Source organism: Babylonia areolata, chromosome 18 (genome assembly GCF_041734735.1).
Source record: "Babylonia areolata isolate BAREFJ2019XMU chromosome 18, ASM4173473v1, whole genome shotgun sequence".
Taxonomy (NCBI): domain Eukaryota; kingdom Metazoa; phylum Mollusca; class Gastropoda; order Neogastropoda; family Buccinidae; genus Babylonia; species Babylonia areolata.
The window spans coordinates 40,852,583-40,870,349 of NC_134893.1; the positions used below are offsets into that span (position 1 = coordinate 40,852,583).

Genomic DNA, 17,767 nt, shown 5'->3' on the forward strand with positions numbered 1-17,767 from the left:
GTGTGTGTGTGTGTGTGTGTGTGTGTGTGTGTGTGTGTGTGTGTGTGTGTGGTTTATGTGGAACTATCGTAATTATAAAATGCTCAGAGCAAAATCATTTACATGATCAGGCGGTATATAAATTAATAAAGTTATCACACTTCTTCTCCTTGTTCTTCTTGTAATCGTGTCCTGTGTGTTCTTCAAGGCCAGATGGAGAGGTTGCTGAGCAAAATCATTTATTTGATCAGGCGCTATGTAAAATTGATAAATTCATCATTTTTGGTGTTGTTGTTGTTATAATTGTTGTTGTTGTTGTTGTTGTTATTCTTGTTGTTGTTCTTCTTCTTGTATTTCTTTTCTTCTTCTTCCTCATTATTATCATTATCATCAATACTATTATTGGTATCATTATTGTTATCATTATTATCATCATCATCATTCTTCTTCTTCTTGTTTTATTTTTTTTCTTATTATTCAAAACACATTATGATATTATTACGAGTACATTGTCCTGTGTGTGGTGGTGTCCCTCTACAATACTACAAGGCGAGATGGAGCGGCTGCAGGAGTTCTGGCTGGCCGGGGCCTGCCACATGAAGCAGAAGAAGACCCAGAACCAGCGAGGCATCACTGGGGGCGTGTCCAGCTCCACGCTGGGCATCCTCAACTTCACCTCGGCCTTCATCCTGCTGGGCGCCGGCACCGGCCTGGCCACCCTCACCTTCCTGCTCGAGTACTGCCTCTTCTGGTTCGGCCGCCGGCGTCTGAGCACGTGGGACAAGAAGGACTGCTGTACGCTCATCAGTATGGTCAGTGCCTGTGGTCTGGTCGGTTTAGTTTGGTTGGTTGGTTGGTGGTTGTTGCTTGGGGGAGAAATGTTTCAAGGTTGTTTTAAGTTTCAGTTTAAGTAGCGACGCAGTCTCCCTCCCCTTCGATAGCAGCCAGAGCTTCACACAGTGAAATATGTGGAGTGATGGCCTGGAGGCAACGCGTCCGCGTAGGCAGCGAGAGAATCTGAGTGCACTGGTTCGAATCCCGGCAGAGTCGTCAGTATTTTCTCCCCCTCCACTAGACCTTGCTTGAGTGGTGGTCTGGACGCTAGTCATTCGGATGAGACGATAAACCGAGGTACCTTGTGCAGCATACACTTAGCGCGCATGAAAGAACCCACGGCAACAAAACAGTTGTCACTGTCAAAATACTGTAGAAAAATCCACTTCGATAGGAAAACATAAAAACTGCAGGCTGGAAAAAATACAAAAAAAAAGAAGAGAAAAATAATGGTGGCGCTCTCAGTGTTGTGGGGAGAGCAGCCTGAATTCAACACAGAGAAATCTGTTGTGACAAAAAAAGAAAAAAAGAAAAAAAAGAGTAATTCAGTGTAGTGACAAAGAGTATTACACTACACTACACTACAATACACCACAGTTCAATTTTCAGTTTCAGTTTCTCAAGGAGGCGTCACTGACTGTGTTCGGACAAATCCATATACGCTGCACCCCATCTGCTATGCGGATGAAGCCTGACCGGCAGCATAACCCATCTTTCCTAGTCAGGCCTTGAAAGAAAAAAAAATATGGATAAGTCATCAAATTTATGAACAAATGATTGGGTTAAGAGCGTTCTAACATTCACTCAAGAAAGAAAATGGCAATATGGGTTTAAGACGCTTGTTTGCCAAAACAGTGTCCGTGAGGGGCTGGGGTTCGAATCACACTCTCGCCCTTTCTTTCACGTCTAGTCATTCTGACGAGACGGTAGGCTGAGGCACCGTGTGAAGCACAACTTGTGCTCACTGAAAAAGAACCCGTCACAACATAAGTGCTGTCTGGCAAAATTCTTCAGAAGAAATCCGACTCAAATATACGTGCATGCTTTCCAAGGCCCGGCTAGCGCGTTGAGTTACACTGCTGGTCCAGTCAAACATTGGGAGAAAGGAAGAAATCGGGAATCGAACCCAGACCCTCACGGACATCGTATCGACAGTTCAGCGACTTGATCACTTAGCCACCACCACCTCTTGATTGTGAAGCAAAATACACTTTCATTCTCTGAGAGAAAACGACAACAACAAAAAACAACAACAACAAACAAACAAACAAAAAAACAACACGCATACAAAAATCACCAATATGTATGTTGTGGCATTGATGGAGAGCATGGGCCTGCCGCTGTCCTTCCATCATCATCATCATCACCATCACCATCATCATCATGTCGTTTTGATGTCATTGTTGCAGTGTATGGGCCTGTTGCTGTCCTTCCATCATCATCATCATCACCATCACCATCATCATCATGTCGTTTTGATGTAATCGTTGCAGTGTATGGGCCTGTTGCTGTCCTTCCAGCAGTCGGTACACGACATCCTCCTCCTCCTCCTCATTACCATCATTTGTATTTGTATTTGTATTTCTTTTTATCACAACAGATTTCTCTGTGTGAAATTCGGGCTGCTCTCCCCAGGGAGAGCGCGTCGCTACACTACAGCGCCGCCCATTTTTTTGGTATTTTTTCCTGCATGCAGTTTTATTTGTTTTTCCTATCGAAGTGGACTTTTCTACAGAATTTTGCCAGGAACAACCCTTTTGTTGCCGTGGGTTCTTTTACGTGCGCTAAGTGCATGCTGCACACGGGACCTCGGTTTATCGTCTCATCCGAATGACTAGCGTCCAGACCACCACTCCAGGTCTAGTGGAGGGGGAGAAAATATCGGCGGCTGAGCCGTGATTCGAACCAGCGCACTCAGATATTCTCGCTTCCTAGGCGGACGCGTTACCTCTAGGCCATCACTCCATCTTAGAGTGCTGTGTCGTTGAAGCGTATGGGCCTGTCGCTGTCCTTCGAGCAGTCAGTGCACGACATCATCATCATCATCATTACCACCACCACCACCACTACCACCATCATCATCACCACCACCACCACCACCACCATCACCATCATCATCATCACCACCACCACTACCACCATCATCATCATCATCATCATCATTATCATCATCATTACCACCACCACCACCAACACCACCACCACCATCATCATCATCACCACCACCACCACCATCCTCCTCCTCCTCATCACCACCACCACCACTACCACCACCATCATCATTATCATCACCACCACTACTACCACCACCATCATCATCATCATCACCACCATCATCATCATCTTCATCCTCATCATCACATTGTGTTGATGTCATTGTTGCAGAGTATGGGCCTGTCGCTGTCCTTCCAGCAGTCGGTACACATCATCACCATCACCACCACCACCACCACCACCACCACCACCACCATCATCATCATCATCACCACCACCACCACCACCACATCCTCATCATCGCATTGTGTGGATGTCGTTGTTGCAGAGCATGGGCCTGTCGCTGTCCTTCCAGCAGTCGGTACACGATGCCCTACAGCTGCACAAGTCTCACCGCTGCCGGAACCCGGTGTGTGAGAGCCAGCTGTGGAAGGCCAACCACCGCCTGGACATGGCCCGCCTCGAGATCGACAAGCTGCAGAAAGAGATCGCGTGAGTCGTGCCTCCCTTCCTCTCCCTTGTGTCTCCCTTCCTCTCCATTGTGCGTCCCTTCCTCTCCTTTGTGTGTCCCTTCCCTTCCTCTTCTTTGTGTGTCCCTTCCTCTCCTTTGTGTGTCCCTTCCCTTCCTCTTCTTTGTGTGTCCCTTCCTCTCCTTTGTGTGTCCCTTCCTCTCCCTTGTGTGTCCATTCCCTTCCTCTCCCTTGTGTCTCCCTTCCTCTCCTTTGTGCCCCTTCCTCTCATTTGTGTCCCTTCCTCTCCTTTGTGTGTCCTTTCCTCTCCCTTGTGTCTGTCACAACCCGTAAGGGGTTGCCCCTTCCCAGACTAGCTAACGCCCCGACAACACAAACACGGAGACACAGAAAAGTTCAGCTCGTTTTACTATGGTCATGTAAACATACATAAATAAATGAACACCTCAAACCCAAGCATTACTCACACACACACACACACACACACACAAAATAACCTCTAACTACTGCACAATACAATTTGCTGTCAGCTGCAGCACCAGTTCTGCTCAAACACGAAGCCGGAGTTCAGACATTTGCTGACAGCCAAAGACGGACCACGCTGGTAGTTGCTGGCTGGAGCTGGTCGGGCAAGAGGGACAGTGGGAAAGTGGGAGCGGGAACGGGAACGGGAGTGAGGGAGTTTCGGGGTGACACGTTAGAAGGGGGACGAGGACCATTCCAGACTTGTCCCGGAGACCCGTCGAAGGCAGTGGCACGGAAGGGAGGGAAACAGGAAAACCTGTAACACCTCGCTGGCTCTGTAGACTATGTTCTTTTTTACTAGTTGTAAAAGAGTACATTCCCACCCCCTCCCCACTTATCTCTTCCTTAAGCAATATGCATTACGCTAAACAAAGCAAGTGATAACCTTTTACTTTACATAAACTATCAGCCTCGGCGTACAAAACTATCGCCGTGAAAAGTATTTTCGCATTTCCAAATAATAAAAGGGTTAAACTAACACAGCCCCAACGTATATCATGACTAATACAAATGGCAATAATATTTCGTTTTCCATCATGCTAGTTCCGAATAATATAAACAGCACCAGTCGGGCTACATTACAATTGCATCACATTTCCATCCTCACAGAAATGTTTGGGAAAGTTTACAGACTGCACTTCGACAATCACCATTACAGACCTGAAACAATCCGAGCTGAATATAATTATGGCAAAATGATACACCTAAACACAACAAATTTACTAATTCCCCCCAAATATTTAGAGATAAAAGAATGCTGGATTTAAAATTTCCACTAAAAAAAACACAACATCACCCCGACCTTGCAAGTAACCAAAACCTCACTTTAACGTCAACCAATATCACAATTCACAACACTACATTAATATTACGCAGACAAACACAGACTCCCTCACCTGTCACCAGGTAAATGGGCACACCGCTGCCCAGGGTGAAACACAGACCCACACACACACACAGAAAGAAGGGGGTGGCAACGAACACACCCCACTACTTCTGTAGGACGACACCCAACAGCTCCCTCGCTGGAACGGTGATCCGTCTCTTGACAGAGCTTGGCATCAAAAGCCCAGAGAAATCTTTCTCTCCCCACCATATAGACTTCTGAACTCACTCAGAGTTCACAAAACGTTCAGGAGAAGGGACATGACATACACATATCCTCAGATATGCACGTGTAAAAGCCTGAAGGGGGACAGAGAGGGGTGAAGGAGAGGGATGGAAAGAGGGGGAGAAGGGAGAGAGAGAGAGGAGATGGAGGGAGAGAAAGGGGGAGAAGGGATGGAAAAGAGTTGCACATGAACACAAGCATAGCAACCGTCACGAGCCGTGACAGTGTCCCTTCCTCTCATTTGTGTCCCTTCCTCTCCTTTGTGTGTCCTTTCCTCTCCCTTGTGTGTCCCCTTCTTCTCCTTTGTGTGTCCCTTCCTCTCCTTTCCTCTCCTTTGTGTGTCCCTCCCTCTCCCTTGTGTGTCCCTTCCTCTCCCTTGACTGTCCCTCCCTCTCCATTATGCGTCCCTTCATATCCCTTGCGTCCCCTCCTCTCCTTTGTGTGTCCCCCTCTCTCCCTTGTGTGTCCCTTCCTCTCAGCCCCAGGAGGAATGTGGCAGAATGGTAAAGACGTTTATCCGACAATACCATGTCCGCGAGGGTGTTGGTTTTCGATTTCCTGCTCTCGCCCTTTCTCCCCAAGTTTCACTGGAAAAATCCAACTGAGCGTCAGGTCATTTGAATGAGACGATAAATCGATGTCCCCGTGTCGCACTTGTCGCGCTGAAAATGAAACCCACAAGAAAACCCTACGGCAGGAAGAATGTTGTCCCCTGGCAAAATTATGTAAACGAAATCCACTCTGGCAGATATACAAATATAATAATCATATGCATGCACTCAGGACCTGACAAGCGCGTTGGGTTATGCTGCTGTCGGGTATCTGTCTAGCAGATGTGGTGTAGCGTGTATGAATGTGTCCAAACGCAGTGACACCTCGCTGATAAAAAACTGAAACTGGAGCTCTCACCCCCTCCCTCCTCCCGTCTTTGAGAGCTGTCACATGTAAAAGATGGCAGCTTAAAGAAAGGTTTGGATGATGCCAAGCCATGCCCGCTTATGACCATCAGAACAGCAGAGAAGGCTACCACTGCCCCGAAGTCATCTGGGCTAGAATTAGGATGAGAGTGGAGAGTGTCTTGCCCGAGTTACATCCCCTTTCTCTCTCTCTCGGGCCAAGAGAGCTGAAGTGCGTGCGGCGTTGGGATGCAATATTGCCTCCTAGTTTTAGAGTAATGGTCCCTAAGAAAAGACGAATAAAAAAAGAATCATATTGCAGTAGTGGAGAAACAATTGATCATACAGCTCTCATTTTGCTGTTTGGACCAAATGTAAGTTTAATATTAAAGAAAGGAAGAAAGGTTGAATGAAAAAAAACAACCCAAAAAAACAACAACAAAAAAACAAAAACAACCCCAAAAACCAAAACAAACAACCCTACTTCCACTACAAATTGTTTTAGCAAAAGTGCGATCGTTACAGCTTACGTGTTACAAATGGCGGCAGTGTACATAATGAAGTGGGAACGGTTGTAGAATAATCAGAGGACGGAGTTGAATCAAATACTCTCTGAAAACATGCACGTGTATACGTGCGTGTGTATTTGTATGTATAAATGTGTGTGTGTGTGTGTGTGTGTGTGTGTGTGTGTGTGTGTGTGTAAGAATGAGAGAGAGAGAGAGAGAGAGAGAGAGAGAGAGAGAGAGAGAGAGAGAGAGAGAGGACCTATGTGTACTCAGCGGTTCAGTTAGTTTGATGCCCTGTGCTCATCGTGCCTCATCTATTAGGGAAAAGTCTCTGATATTCTGCTAACACACACACACACACACACACACACACACACACACACACACATGGGCCTCACATGCCCACGTCCCTCCACACACCAAGCAACACCACATTCACGTTACATACTTGTTTCAGTTTGTTGCGGTGTGTGTGTGTGTGTGTGTGTGTGTGTGTGTGTGTGTGCGAGTGTGCGTGCATGCGCGCGGTGTGTGTGTGTGTGTGTGTGTGTGTGTGTGACATGCGTCCGTGTCTGTGTGTTCCTCCAGAGCCTTAGCCGTGGAGAAGGAAGCGAAGGCAGCAGCAGCGGCAGCGGCAGGGGCAACAGAAGTGTGGAAGTATGACCCCGCCAGGGTAAGGCCCCAGGGCGCCACCGCCTCTGCCAGTCCTCGCGGCAACAACAGCAGCAACAGCCGCAACAACAGCCCGAACCGCCCAGGCTTTGACGTCTACATCAACGACAACCAGGAGGACCCGGTGTGTCCCAAAGTGACGCTCTTATAGCCCCCCACCCCCATCCCCAAGCCAACCCCCTTTTTCCTCATCCTCCTTTATTTCAGCATCCTCCTTGCTGGTCGCAGACTTCTTGTGCAAAAGCAGAAGAACGCGGGGAATTACCATGGTGTGATGGTTAGCGGGAGAATTACTGACATTCCATAGTGTAATGGTTAGCGGGAGAATTACGTGACGTTCCATGGCGTAATGGTTGGCAGGATAATTACGTGACGTTCCATGGTGTAATGGTTAGCGGGAGAATTACGTGACGTTCCATGGTGTAATGGTTAGCGGGAGAATATCGTGACGTTCCATGGTGTAATGGTTAGCAGGAGAATTACGTGACGTTCCATGGTGTCATGGTTAGCGGGAGAATTACGTGACGTTCCATGGTGTAATGGTTAGCGGGAGAATATCGTGACGTTCCATGGTGTAATGGTTAGCAGGAGAATTACGTGACGTTCCATGGTGTAATGGTTAGCAGGATGATAATGTGACATTCCATGGTGTGTACTGGCTAGTGGAGACTTCCGTGACGTTCCATGGTGTAATGGTTAGCCGGACAATTACGTGACATTCCATGACGTAATGGTTAGCGGGAAAATTACGTGACGTTCCATGGTGTAATGGTTAGTTGGAGAATTACGTGACGTTCCATGGTGTAATGGTAAGCGAGAGAATTACGTGACGTTCCATGGTGTGATGGTTAGCGGGAGATTACGTGACGTTCCATGGTGTAATGGTTAGCCGGAGAATTACATGACATTCCATGATGTAATGGTAAGCGGGAGAATTACGTGACGTTCCATGGTGTAATGGAAAGCGGGAGAATTACGTGACGTTCCATAGTGTAATGGTTAGCGGGAGAATTACGTGACGTTCCATGGTGTAATGGTTAGCAGGATGATAATGTAACATTCCATGGTGTGTACTTACTAGTGGAGACTTCCGTCACGTGACATGATGTCCTGGTTAGCAGGAAATGACATGACTTTCCAAGGGGGAACGGGTAAGCGGGAGAATTACGTGACGCACCATGAAGTAATGGTTAGCGGAGAATCACGTGACGTACCATGGAGTAATGGTTAGCGGGAGAATTACATGGCGTTCCATGGTGTACTGGTTAGCGGAGAATCACGTGACGTACCATGGTGTAATGGTTAACGGGATAATTACCTGTTGCTCCATGGCGTAAACGTTATCAGGAGAATTACGTGACGTACCACAGAATACTGGTGACCTCGCACTCTGGACTCTGAATCCAGCGAACCGAGTTCAAATATGGGTGGAAGCTACTGGAACTTTGTACAGATGTAGTACGAACGTCTGCAGTTAGCTGTGTATGAGTAAGCATGTTGTTTGTTGCCCTTGTTACAGTTGGCGTGTCGGTAAAGACCAGAGAGAAACGGAAAAAAAAGATGTCTACACGTTGCTGGATTCTCCCACATAAAAACAAAACAAAAACAAGCAAAAAACCAACAACCTCTACGGAAGATATGATTAATTCTACGGAAGAATATAATAGGCGACCGATAAACAATTGAACGTTAAATTTAGAACTCAAGTTTGTGGTCAGAAAAAAACAAACAAAAAAACCAAAACAAAACAAAACAAAAACAAAACCAAAACAAAACAAAAACAAAAATACAAACAAGCAAAAAAAAAAACCCAAAAAAAACAACAACAAAAAAACCGATAATTATTCACTGTCTTTTTTTTTCAATACTTTTTCTTTAAAAAAATAATATTTTGTTTGTTTCAATAACTCCCGAAAATGTCTTGCGGAAAGAAATGGAAGAAAACAAGCTGTTAAACTGACTCGAGGACTGGGGTATAGTGTACAGAAAAAAAAGAGATGTCTTGACAAGAAAGGAGTTGGAAGAAGGGTTAGGCAGACGACGTGAAGTGATGAGACCTTCAGACGGATAACTTAAGTTAACGATGGTAAGCAGTCAGTCAGTCAGTCAGTCACCATAGTCTCTGCTCAGAGGCACAAACCTGGAAGTCGTGGGAGAGTGTAAAGGTGTTACCCAGAAAGCGATGGTGAGGGTGTTTTCATGACAATACTTCGGAAGCAGGCGATGATGATGATGATGATGATGTTGACAGCAGTGACATGATTACACAGGAAGGCGTTGTTAGGAGGAAGGTGGCAGAATGGTTAACTCTCTCCATACGAACGGCGAAAGAGACGACGTTAACAGCGTTTCATTCCAATTACCATCATCAAAATATTGCAAGCGGAACGCTCTTATACTGAAGAGGTGAATGTTGACAAAGAATACCACAGTTCTGACGACGGAAGCTAAAGGTTGGGTCATTGAGACACCCACTAGACATCCGAGGGGTCTGTGTAGAGGAGAAGAAAGGACTGGCCGTACTGAGTGAGTTAAGACACTCATCAGCCAACGCAGTGACGCTTCCTTGAGAAACTGAAATTGAAACGGACACGCACCTGTTATACAGCGACACAGATCTGGAATCGTGGGAGTATGACGTGTCCTTAGAAAAACGATATGAATATCTTCACAATAATGCGGAAGCTGGTGACTATCACGGTGAACTGTTTTAACTCTCTCCATACGAACGGCGAAAGAGACGACGTTAACAGCATTTCACCCCAATTACCATCATCAAAATATTGCAAGCGGAACGCTCTTATACTGAAGAGGTGAATGTTGACAAAGAATACCACAGTTCTGACGACGGAAGCTAAAGGTTGGGTCATTCAGACACCCACTGGACATCCGAGGGGTCTGTGTAGAGGAGAAGAGAGGACTGGCCGTACTGTGAGTTAATTACGCTACGCTCACACTAAGCCCGGCAACTGGCCGAGAATTGTGCTTACGTCATTTTGCGCTTCTTTCTCGGCATGTATGCCGATGGTAAGTGTTCTCAATGGCGACCAGCCCTCACAATACAGCTTTATGATTTGCCTCATGTATTACGTACTTAATTTGTAGGTTGTAGTTTTGATTGTGTACTATTTATGATCGTGTACTGTGACGTGTATGTACGTGAGTGCGCATGAGTGTGTGTGTGTGTGTTAATAGTGTATTAATGTTTTGTATTTTATGTTCCCTTTTCCATTTTTGGGAAACATTTTTAAGTTGGTGGGGGGGGGGGAGGTAAATGCTCATGATAATGATAATAACAATAATAATAAAAGCGTGAATCCCAATATGTTTTTTTCCATCTCGAGAGCACCGCAGCTGACAGCAACTGGCCCTGTGTGTTTGATTGAAGTGTGTTGCTGTGTTACTGTGTCAGGCTGTCAGCAACTGGCTGGGCTTAGTGTGAACGTGGCCTTATCATGTTGTCACCGGACATGACACGCCATGACCTGTATGGTGCTGACTATAGTGGCATGACAAATTATTTTTCACACACTCCGGACGGACGATGTCAGGATCATTCCTTGCTGGAGACAGGCTGGAACCCTGTGATATCAATACACTGATCTATGGCAAGATAAATATTTTGGGAGATGGCCGTAGCATGCTACTCAGCCGTGTCTGCCAAAAAAAAAGTGATGATGTTATTGTAGGTTAACCATAGGATCAGAGCAATAACGATTTTATCTTTTGTTGTATTTTCTGTTGCCCCATCATCGCTTCAGTGGTATTCAGTGGTGCCCTTTCTGGTTCAGCATTACGCAGGACACCATCCATTCGCCCCACTTACTGACGACAATAGCATTTTCATTTTCATTTTCAGTGAGGCGTCAGATCCGTATACGTTACACCACATCTGCTGAAAAAACAGTAGATGCCAGACCTTCGCATAACCCAACACGCTGATCAGGCCTTGATTAAAAACAACAAAAGATTAAACTAACCGTCAAATCGTCGTGAAGTCCAGAGTGAGCCTTGAAAACTCGTACAGAACTTCAAAGACCATTCCATTATCAACTTCTGCAGGCTAATAGGGAATAGATGGATCAACTTCAACCATCGTGACATCTCGCTCCTCATCTTGTTGGTGGATGAACATGGCCCCGCTGTAAAAATCTGACGCAACATCTGGAGCACTATCTGTTTACAGACAGTCAACGTGGCTTCAGGCAGGGGCAGAGGCAACATGCGTAGTAATGATTTTTGGTGCTCCCCAGTTTCAACAGAGGTGTCAATATGTACACCACGTCCATGGCTTTGACTAAAGTCTTTGACACTCACAGCCAAGAAAGGGTTGCGGAGAATTATTTCCATTATCGGCTGCGATTGGACAGTGTGCAGGTCAGAGCGCAGCGTGGTGGAGAGTCCTCAAAGCCCAGTCCTGTGGTTAACGGCATGAAGCAAGGCAACGAACTGACCCTCACGCTTTTTGCAGCACAATGTTCTGAGTCATGTAAAACAGATGCATTTTATGCCGACAACGCTGAAGATGAAAACACATTTCATACAGCAATGTTGACAAGCTGTTCAGCCTGGTGAGACTGCAAAGCGAAAATACGGATTGAGGAGGGCATGGTGTTTCCGCTGGGCTGTCTACTGCGCACAGGATGCTGAGCGCCTGTTTTCTGCAGCCTGTTCCTTGATATGTTCTGGTCAGTCTTGGTAACGAAAAAAAAAAAATCACTAACAGCTAGGCTTGGAAGAATGTAGCTGCACCAAAGGAGAAGCTCTTCCTGGGTATTGGGAGCACGGAAGAAATATGCACTGAGACACAAATGGGCCCAGAGATATACTAAAAATGGATAATTTTGCACTAAAATGGCCAAAAAACAATTATTGTCTTTTCATCGTGATTTGAATCCGGGAATGCGTTTTCTTTGTCTCATTTGCTCTGTTGAATTCTACAGTGTTCGTATGATGACATACTGTGCCGTGTCGTATCATAGTGTAGGACTGTGTTGTCTGTATATATATATATATATTGTGGTGTATTTTGTTAAAACGGCAGTTCAATCAGTTGTTTCTTGGAAGGGGAGAGGGAAGGAACGTATGACAAAGCAGTGTGATCTATGCTTGTGTGCGTGTTTTGTTTATAAAAGTTGTTATATGAATTTGTAGTTTTATTGTTTATTTTTTATTCGTGCAGCATGTGGGGCCATAGCATAAAAGAAAAAAAAACACATCTAAGACCAGCAGTTCTTTTAAAGGTGCCAATAGCCTTTCACTGACGTCGGGTGCAATGGATTCATGTTCACTGTGTCAAGGGGTGGGCACTGGAAGGTAGGGCCCAATCCTCTCTTTCCGCCCACAGTAATCGGATACCCCTTCACATCTTGGTGGAGAGAGGCCAATCGGAGTGAAGTACCTTTCCCAAGGCCAAACTAACATGCCGAAATGAGGCCTCACCAGATCAAAAGTCCAACGCCAAACAGATTCGGCCACGGCACCAGTTGCTAGCACTCTGACCCGACAGCTGATGATTAGCGGGGGGCACTATTCATCAGAAAACTGCCTTTATTTGAAAGCTTGGTTTTATTGGGGAAATGACATGGTGGTTCGTATGTATGTATGAGATACGGGGATATTTAGCTAGGTTTGGTTTTTGTTGTTGTTTTCCTCAAGATTCACAGGATGGTACTGCACGTTTCCGCTTTGATTAAACACGTCTGCGTCATTGGGGCCCGAGTCACACAGATGCCGGCAGTGCTGGTCGGGAAATTCGAACAACACTCCCAAAGAGTCATCTGTGAAATGGATGTCACTCCGTTGTGTGAGTCCATGGCACTGTGTAGGAGTCTGCCACTCGCTGAAACATCCCACAGCGATGGCCTTGATGACAGAATGGCTCAGCTGCTTATCCGCCAATACAGTGCCCGCGAGGGTCTGTGTTTAAATGCCAATCTCGCCCTTTCTCCCAGCTTTGGAAAATCAAACAGCGTCAAGTCATTTGGATGAGAAGAAAAACCGAGGTCCCGTGTGCAGCACGCACTTGGCGCACTGAAAATGAACCCACGGGAACGAAAGGGTTGACGTATGACAAAGTTCTCAAAAAAGAAGTCCACTCAAGGTGTAAATAAATTAGTAGGATTATGCTGATTTTGAAGCATCTGCCTAGCAGATGTGGTGTAGAATATGTGGATTCTCTCGAACGCAGTGAAGCCTCCCCAAATAAAGCTGAAACGGTATGGTTGCTTGGTGAAAGTGTCTCCATAATTTTCAGCTATTTTGGTTTTTGTTTGTTTGTTAGGAGTTGGGTGCGTGCATTACTGTGGTTTTAATGTTATATGTATATTACTATTGTTGAAAGCAGTATGCAAATCACTGACTACCGAACCGGTCTGTTGGCTCAAGTAATATGCCAAATATAATAACGTTTACTTCCTATATTAATGTTTCTTCATTCAACATTTCATTATTCAATAAACTAGCATGTACAAGGACCGCCAGCTGTGTCAAAGTAATGTTGACATTCAATAGTCATGCGTTTAGAGTAAATGGAAAATTCTATTTCTTTTCTATTGTGTGTTTGTATATAATATTCATCTGTTCATGATAAATCTAAAACAAACTGCTGCTATTTTGTTGTGGTCAGCGTGTGTTGATTTTTTTAGGATTATATTTTCTGGCTGATCTCACGAGTTCCAATAGACTTAAGATTTAGCACAGCAAACTGTATGCATGTTTTCAAAAGATTAGTACAATTTATAAAAGCAAAGTTATGGTGCGCGCGTGTTTGACAACTTTTATCTGTTATTTCCTTTCTCTCTCTCTCTCTGTCTGTGAGTGAGTGAGTGTGAGTCTGTGATTGAGAGAGCGAGAGAGAGAGAGGTGTTTAAAATCGCGTTGTAAATATACTTAGAATATTACAAATACATATAAAGTGGCGAGATGTCAGGTAAGTAATTGCTCCGGAGATGATGGAGATTTTCACAGGACTAGACGAAACGAGAGACAAACACACACCAGACGAGACGGAAAAGTAATTCTCTCTCTAAGCTCCCTCCCATCCAGAAATGGTGTATCTACGCTCACAAGCTTTCTCCCAGAGAAATACAAAGATATCTAATCTCTCACAAGCTCCATCCCAAGAAACATAATGGTATCTTCTCTCTCGCAAGCTCCCTTCCAGCGACAGAGGGATGCATACTCTCACACAAGCTCCCTTACACTATTAATGGTCTCAGGAAAAGGGGACACTTGCTCTCAAAAGCTCTGTTCAGTACAAAAGGGTACCTGCTCCTACTAGCTCCCTCCCAGATAAAAGTACCTACTATGAATATCTCCCCCGCAAATAAAGGAGTACCTACTCTCCAAAGTTTCCCCACCACTGTATCCGGGAAACAAAATGGGGTACTTACTCTCACAAGTCTTTCCGCAGAACAAGAATGGGGTATCTACGCAAGAAAACTCTCTCCAATGTGAAAAATGAGTCTACTCTCACATGCTCCATCAGGGAAAAGGGGATACCTGGTCTCACAAGATCCCTGTGGGGAAAAATGGAGTACTGGTCCCACAAGCTCCCTCACAAGAAAGAAAATGGTACATAGTCTCACAAGCTCACTCTGTCTCCACCACCCCCACACACACACGCACTCTCCCCAACCCCTCCCTCACCGCCCCCCAGCCCCTCCCCCCGCCCAGTCCAAACAATGAATATCTACCACACAACAATCTCTCTTCCAGGAAAAATGGGGGTACTTATTCTCACACAACCTCCTTCCATTGAAAAGCTCCCTCACATTAAAAACAAAAGGGATACTTACCATCTCACAAACTTTCAGAAACAAAGAAAGAGGGTAACTAATCTCTCACAACTTCCCTTCCAGGACAAAATGTTGTACCTGTTCTCTCACAGCACACCTCCGAGACAACAAAAAGGTGTACCTTCTCTCACAAAAGGAATACCTACCATTCCACAAGCTCCCTTCCAAGAACAAGGGGTACCTATTCTCTCACAAAACACCGCCCGGGACAACGATAAGGAGAACCAACTCGCAAGCTCACTCACGGGACAAAAAGTAATACCTAACGATCTCACAAACTCCCTCACAAGAAAGGTGCACCAACAATCACCAGCTCCCTCACGGGGATAACAGGAGCACCTGCCATCTCACAAACTCCTTCTCAGAAAGAAAAGCAGCACCTACTCTTCACAACTTATTTTAAGAGGGGTACCTACTCTCTCACAACCCCCCTTCCAGGACACAAAAAAGTGTACCTATTCTTAAAAGCTCCCCCAAGGGAAAAAAGAAGAAAATACCTACCATCTCACAAATTTCCTTCCAAGAAAGTCTCCAAGTTTTCCAACAAGTCTCTCACAACCCCCATCCAGGACACACCAAAAAGTGACTATCTCACAAGCTCCCTTCTGGGAATAAGAAAGGATGCCTCCTCTCTCACAAGCTCTCTCCAAAGGGGTACTTTATAATAAACTGTTTACTATGACGAAAAAAGTGCAGGTACACACATAAAAAACCTACCTCCCAGAAAAAAAAGGGTATCTACTTTTCACAAGAAAAGGAGTCTTCTTTCACTACACGAGTCTCACATTCATTCTACTAAAGGTATAAATCCTACTCATTCCCTCATGCACAAGACAAATCTCCCCTCACCCCGCCACCTTTCCCTCAATCACTCGCCAAAACACATCCTATTAAATTATCCACACATTTTCTCAAACATCCCGCCGTTCATCCCCACGATACCCTAGCCTAGCCTATCAAGAGAGGACGGTTGATCTGACACCCCCCTCCAGCACACATATCAACACAGTTTATTCCTATCCCTCCCCAACCGCGACCTTTTTTTCTCGATTCAGTTTGATTCTGATTCTTATTCCATGGCACACATCCTAATTCTGTGTTACATAGTTATCATAAGACAATCATCCTTGACATATAAAATAAGGAAAATTTTAAATGAATAAAACAAACACAATAAACCAACATCACGAACAGTATATATAAGTTTATAAAAAAGAATACCGAAAACCAATGTATTCTGTTACCACAGATTGTCATTAGTTTGAAGAGCTGTCTTATTTTCTCCCTGACGAAAACGGCTAATGTTTTAGTTTACATGAATGAACTTCCTCGGTTTAATTTCTGTCAGTTGCTGGGAGTGGGGGTTGAAATGGAATCTGAACTAAAATCCATCGACTGTTGCTTCCATTAGACCAAAGTGACTTCACTTAGGAAACGCGACGTCCCTGGTGACTCCTGTTGATCTGTTGATACCTTTCTCCACCCACCACTCCCCGTTCACTCTACGCTTAACTACAGTTTTGTGAAACCAGTGAAAAGGCACACATTCTTTTGATTCTTAGCTTTCTTACCAACACATATTTTCTTTTGTGCTTCTTGAGGCGTATACAAAGTTTTATGTTTCAGTTTCAAATACGCATCGAAGCGTGCAGACAGATTCATGTACACCAAATCACATCTGCTTAAAAGAAATACGGAGCAGATGCCTGACCTATGCATAAACCAAACCTCGATGGCCAGGCCATCTGAAATAGGTAAGTACACTGAAATACTAATGTTTAGGTGTAAAACCATAGCACAAATCACAAGACTACTCCATGACTGATGAGCAATGAATACATAGATAAATGAATAAATAAACAAAGAGTATGGTATGGTTTATTCCTGTACATGGCCTCCAAAAGTTTAGCAGAAACACCTCAGTATGGATCGATCGACAAAGAAACAAAGAGCCTCAATCAATCAAGCAAGGAGCTATATATATATATAGAGCGTGATATATATGTATATTATATCATAGTACAGTATATAATTATACATGTGGTTTGTCAACGGGTTATCAGGGTTTATACAATCTGTACAAATGAAGGGAGACGGGTGGGGGGGGGGGGGTCTTCAACAAAGATGGGGTAAGGGGCGGGTATGACGGTTGACGATGTGCCTAATTGCAACCTGTACCTTTTAACTATGACGAGAAACGCAAGCAAAGAACTAACCTATGATCAACATGGTTGCAGTTAGGAACATCACGGACAGAGCGGTCGTGGGCGGAAAAAAGCGATGGGGAGGTGTGGGGGTGGGTGAGTGGAGGGGTAGTGGACGTGGAGATGGTGGTACAAAGGGAAAAATAAAGGAACCATCAACGTTACATAAGTAACCATACACATTTTGTTTATACTTCAACATGATGATGTAACAACGTCCTGTTAGAAACGCAGTGAGAGAGAGAGAGAGAGAGAGAGAGAGGAGAGAGAAGGGTGGGGGGGGGAATAAAAGGGAATCCGGTCAAGTCAAGAAATGGAAACCCAAACGTAAGTATGACAAGGAAAACATAGGCATGTATCATATTCGATCAGTTAATCAAGAAACTGAAGTCATCCACACATACATCTATAAAAAAAAAAAAAAAAAAAACAAGAACAAAAAACAACAACAAAAAGTCATCGTCAAAACGCAGTGTGGTATGCTTGATGATGATGTTCATGATGACAATAACAATAACGACCGTTCGCTCACGCCATCAAAGTTCAGTTCAACT

At 44.8% G+C, this 17,767-nt stretch overlaps 1 protein-coding gene across 1 annotated transcript in view; it reads left to right on the top strand.

The window, feature by feature from the left end:
* The window catches only part of LOC143292239 (glutamate receptor ionotropic, NMDA 2B-like), a 37,647-nt gene extending 29,959 nt beyond the window's left edge, over window positions 1-7,688 (top strand). The window contains exons 7-9 of the mRNA XM_076602429.1: window positions 529-791; window positions 3,356-3,519; window positions 7,127-7,688. Coding sequence (XP_076458544.1) covers window positions 529-791; window positions 3,356-3,519; window positions 7,127-7,361 — 662 coding nt within the window. The 3' untranslated portion in view covers window positions 7,362-7,688. The remainder of the gene's footprint in view (window positions 1-528; window positions 792-3,355; window positions 3,520-7,126) is intronic.
* The last annotated feature ends 10,079 nt before the right edge of the window (window positions 7,689-17,767 follow it).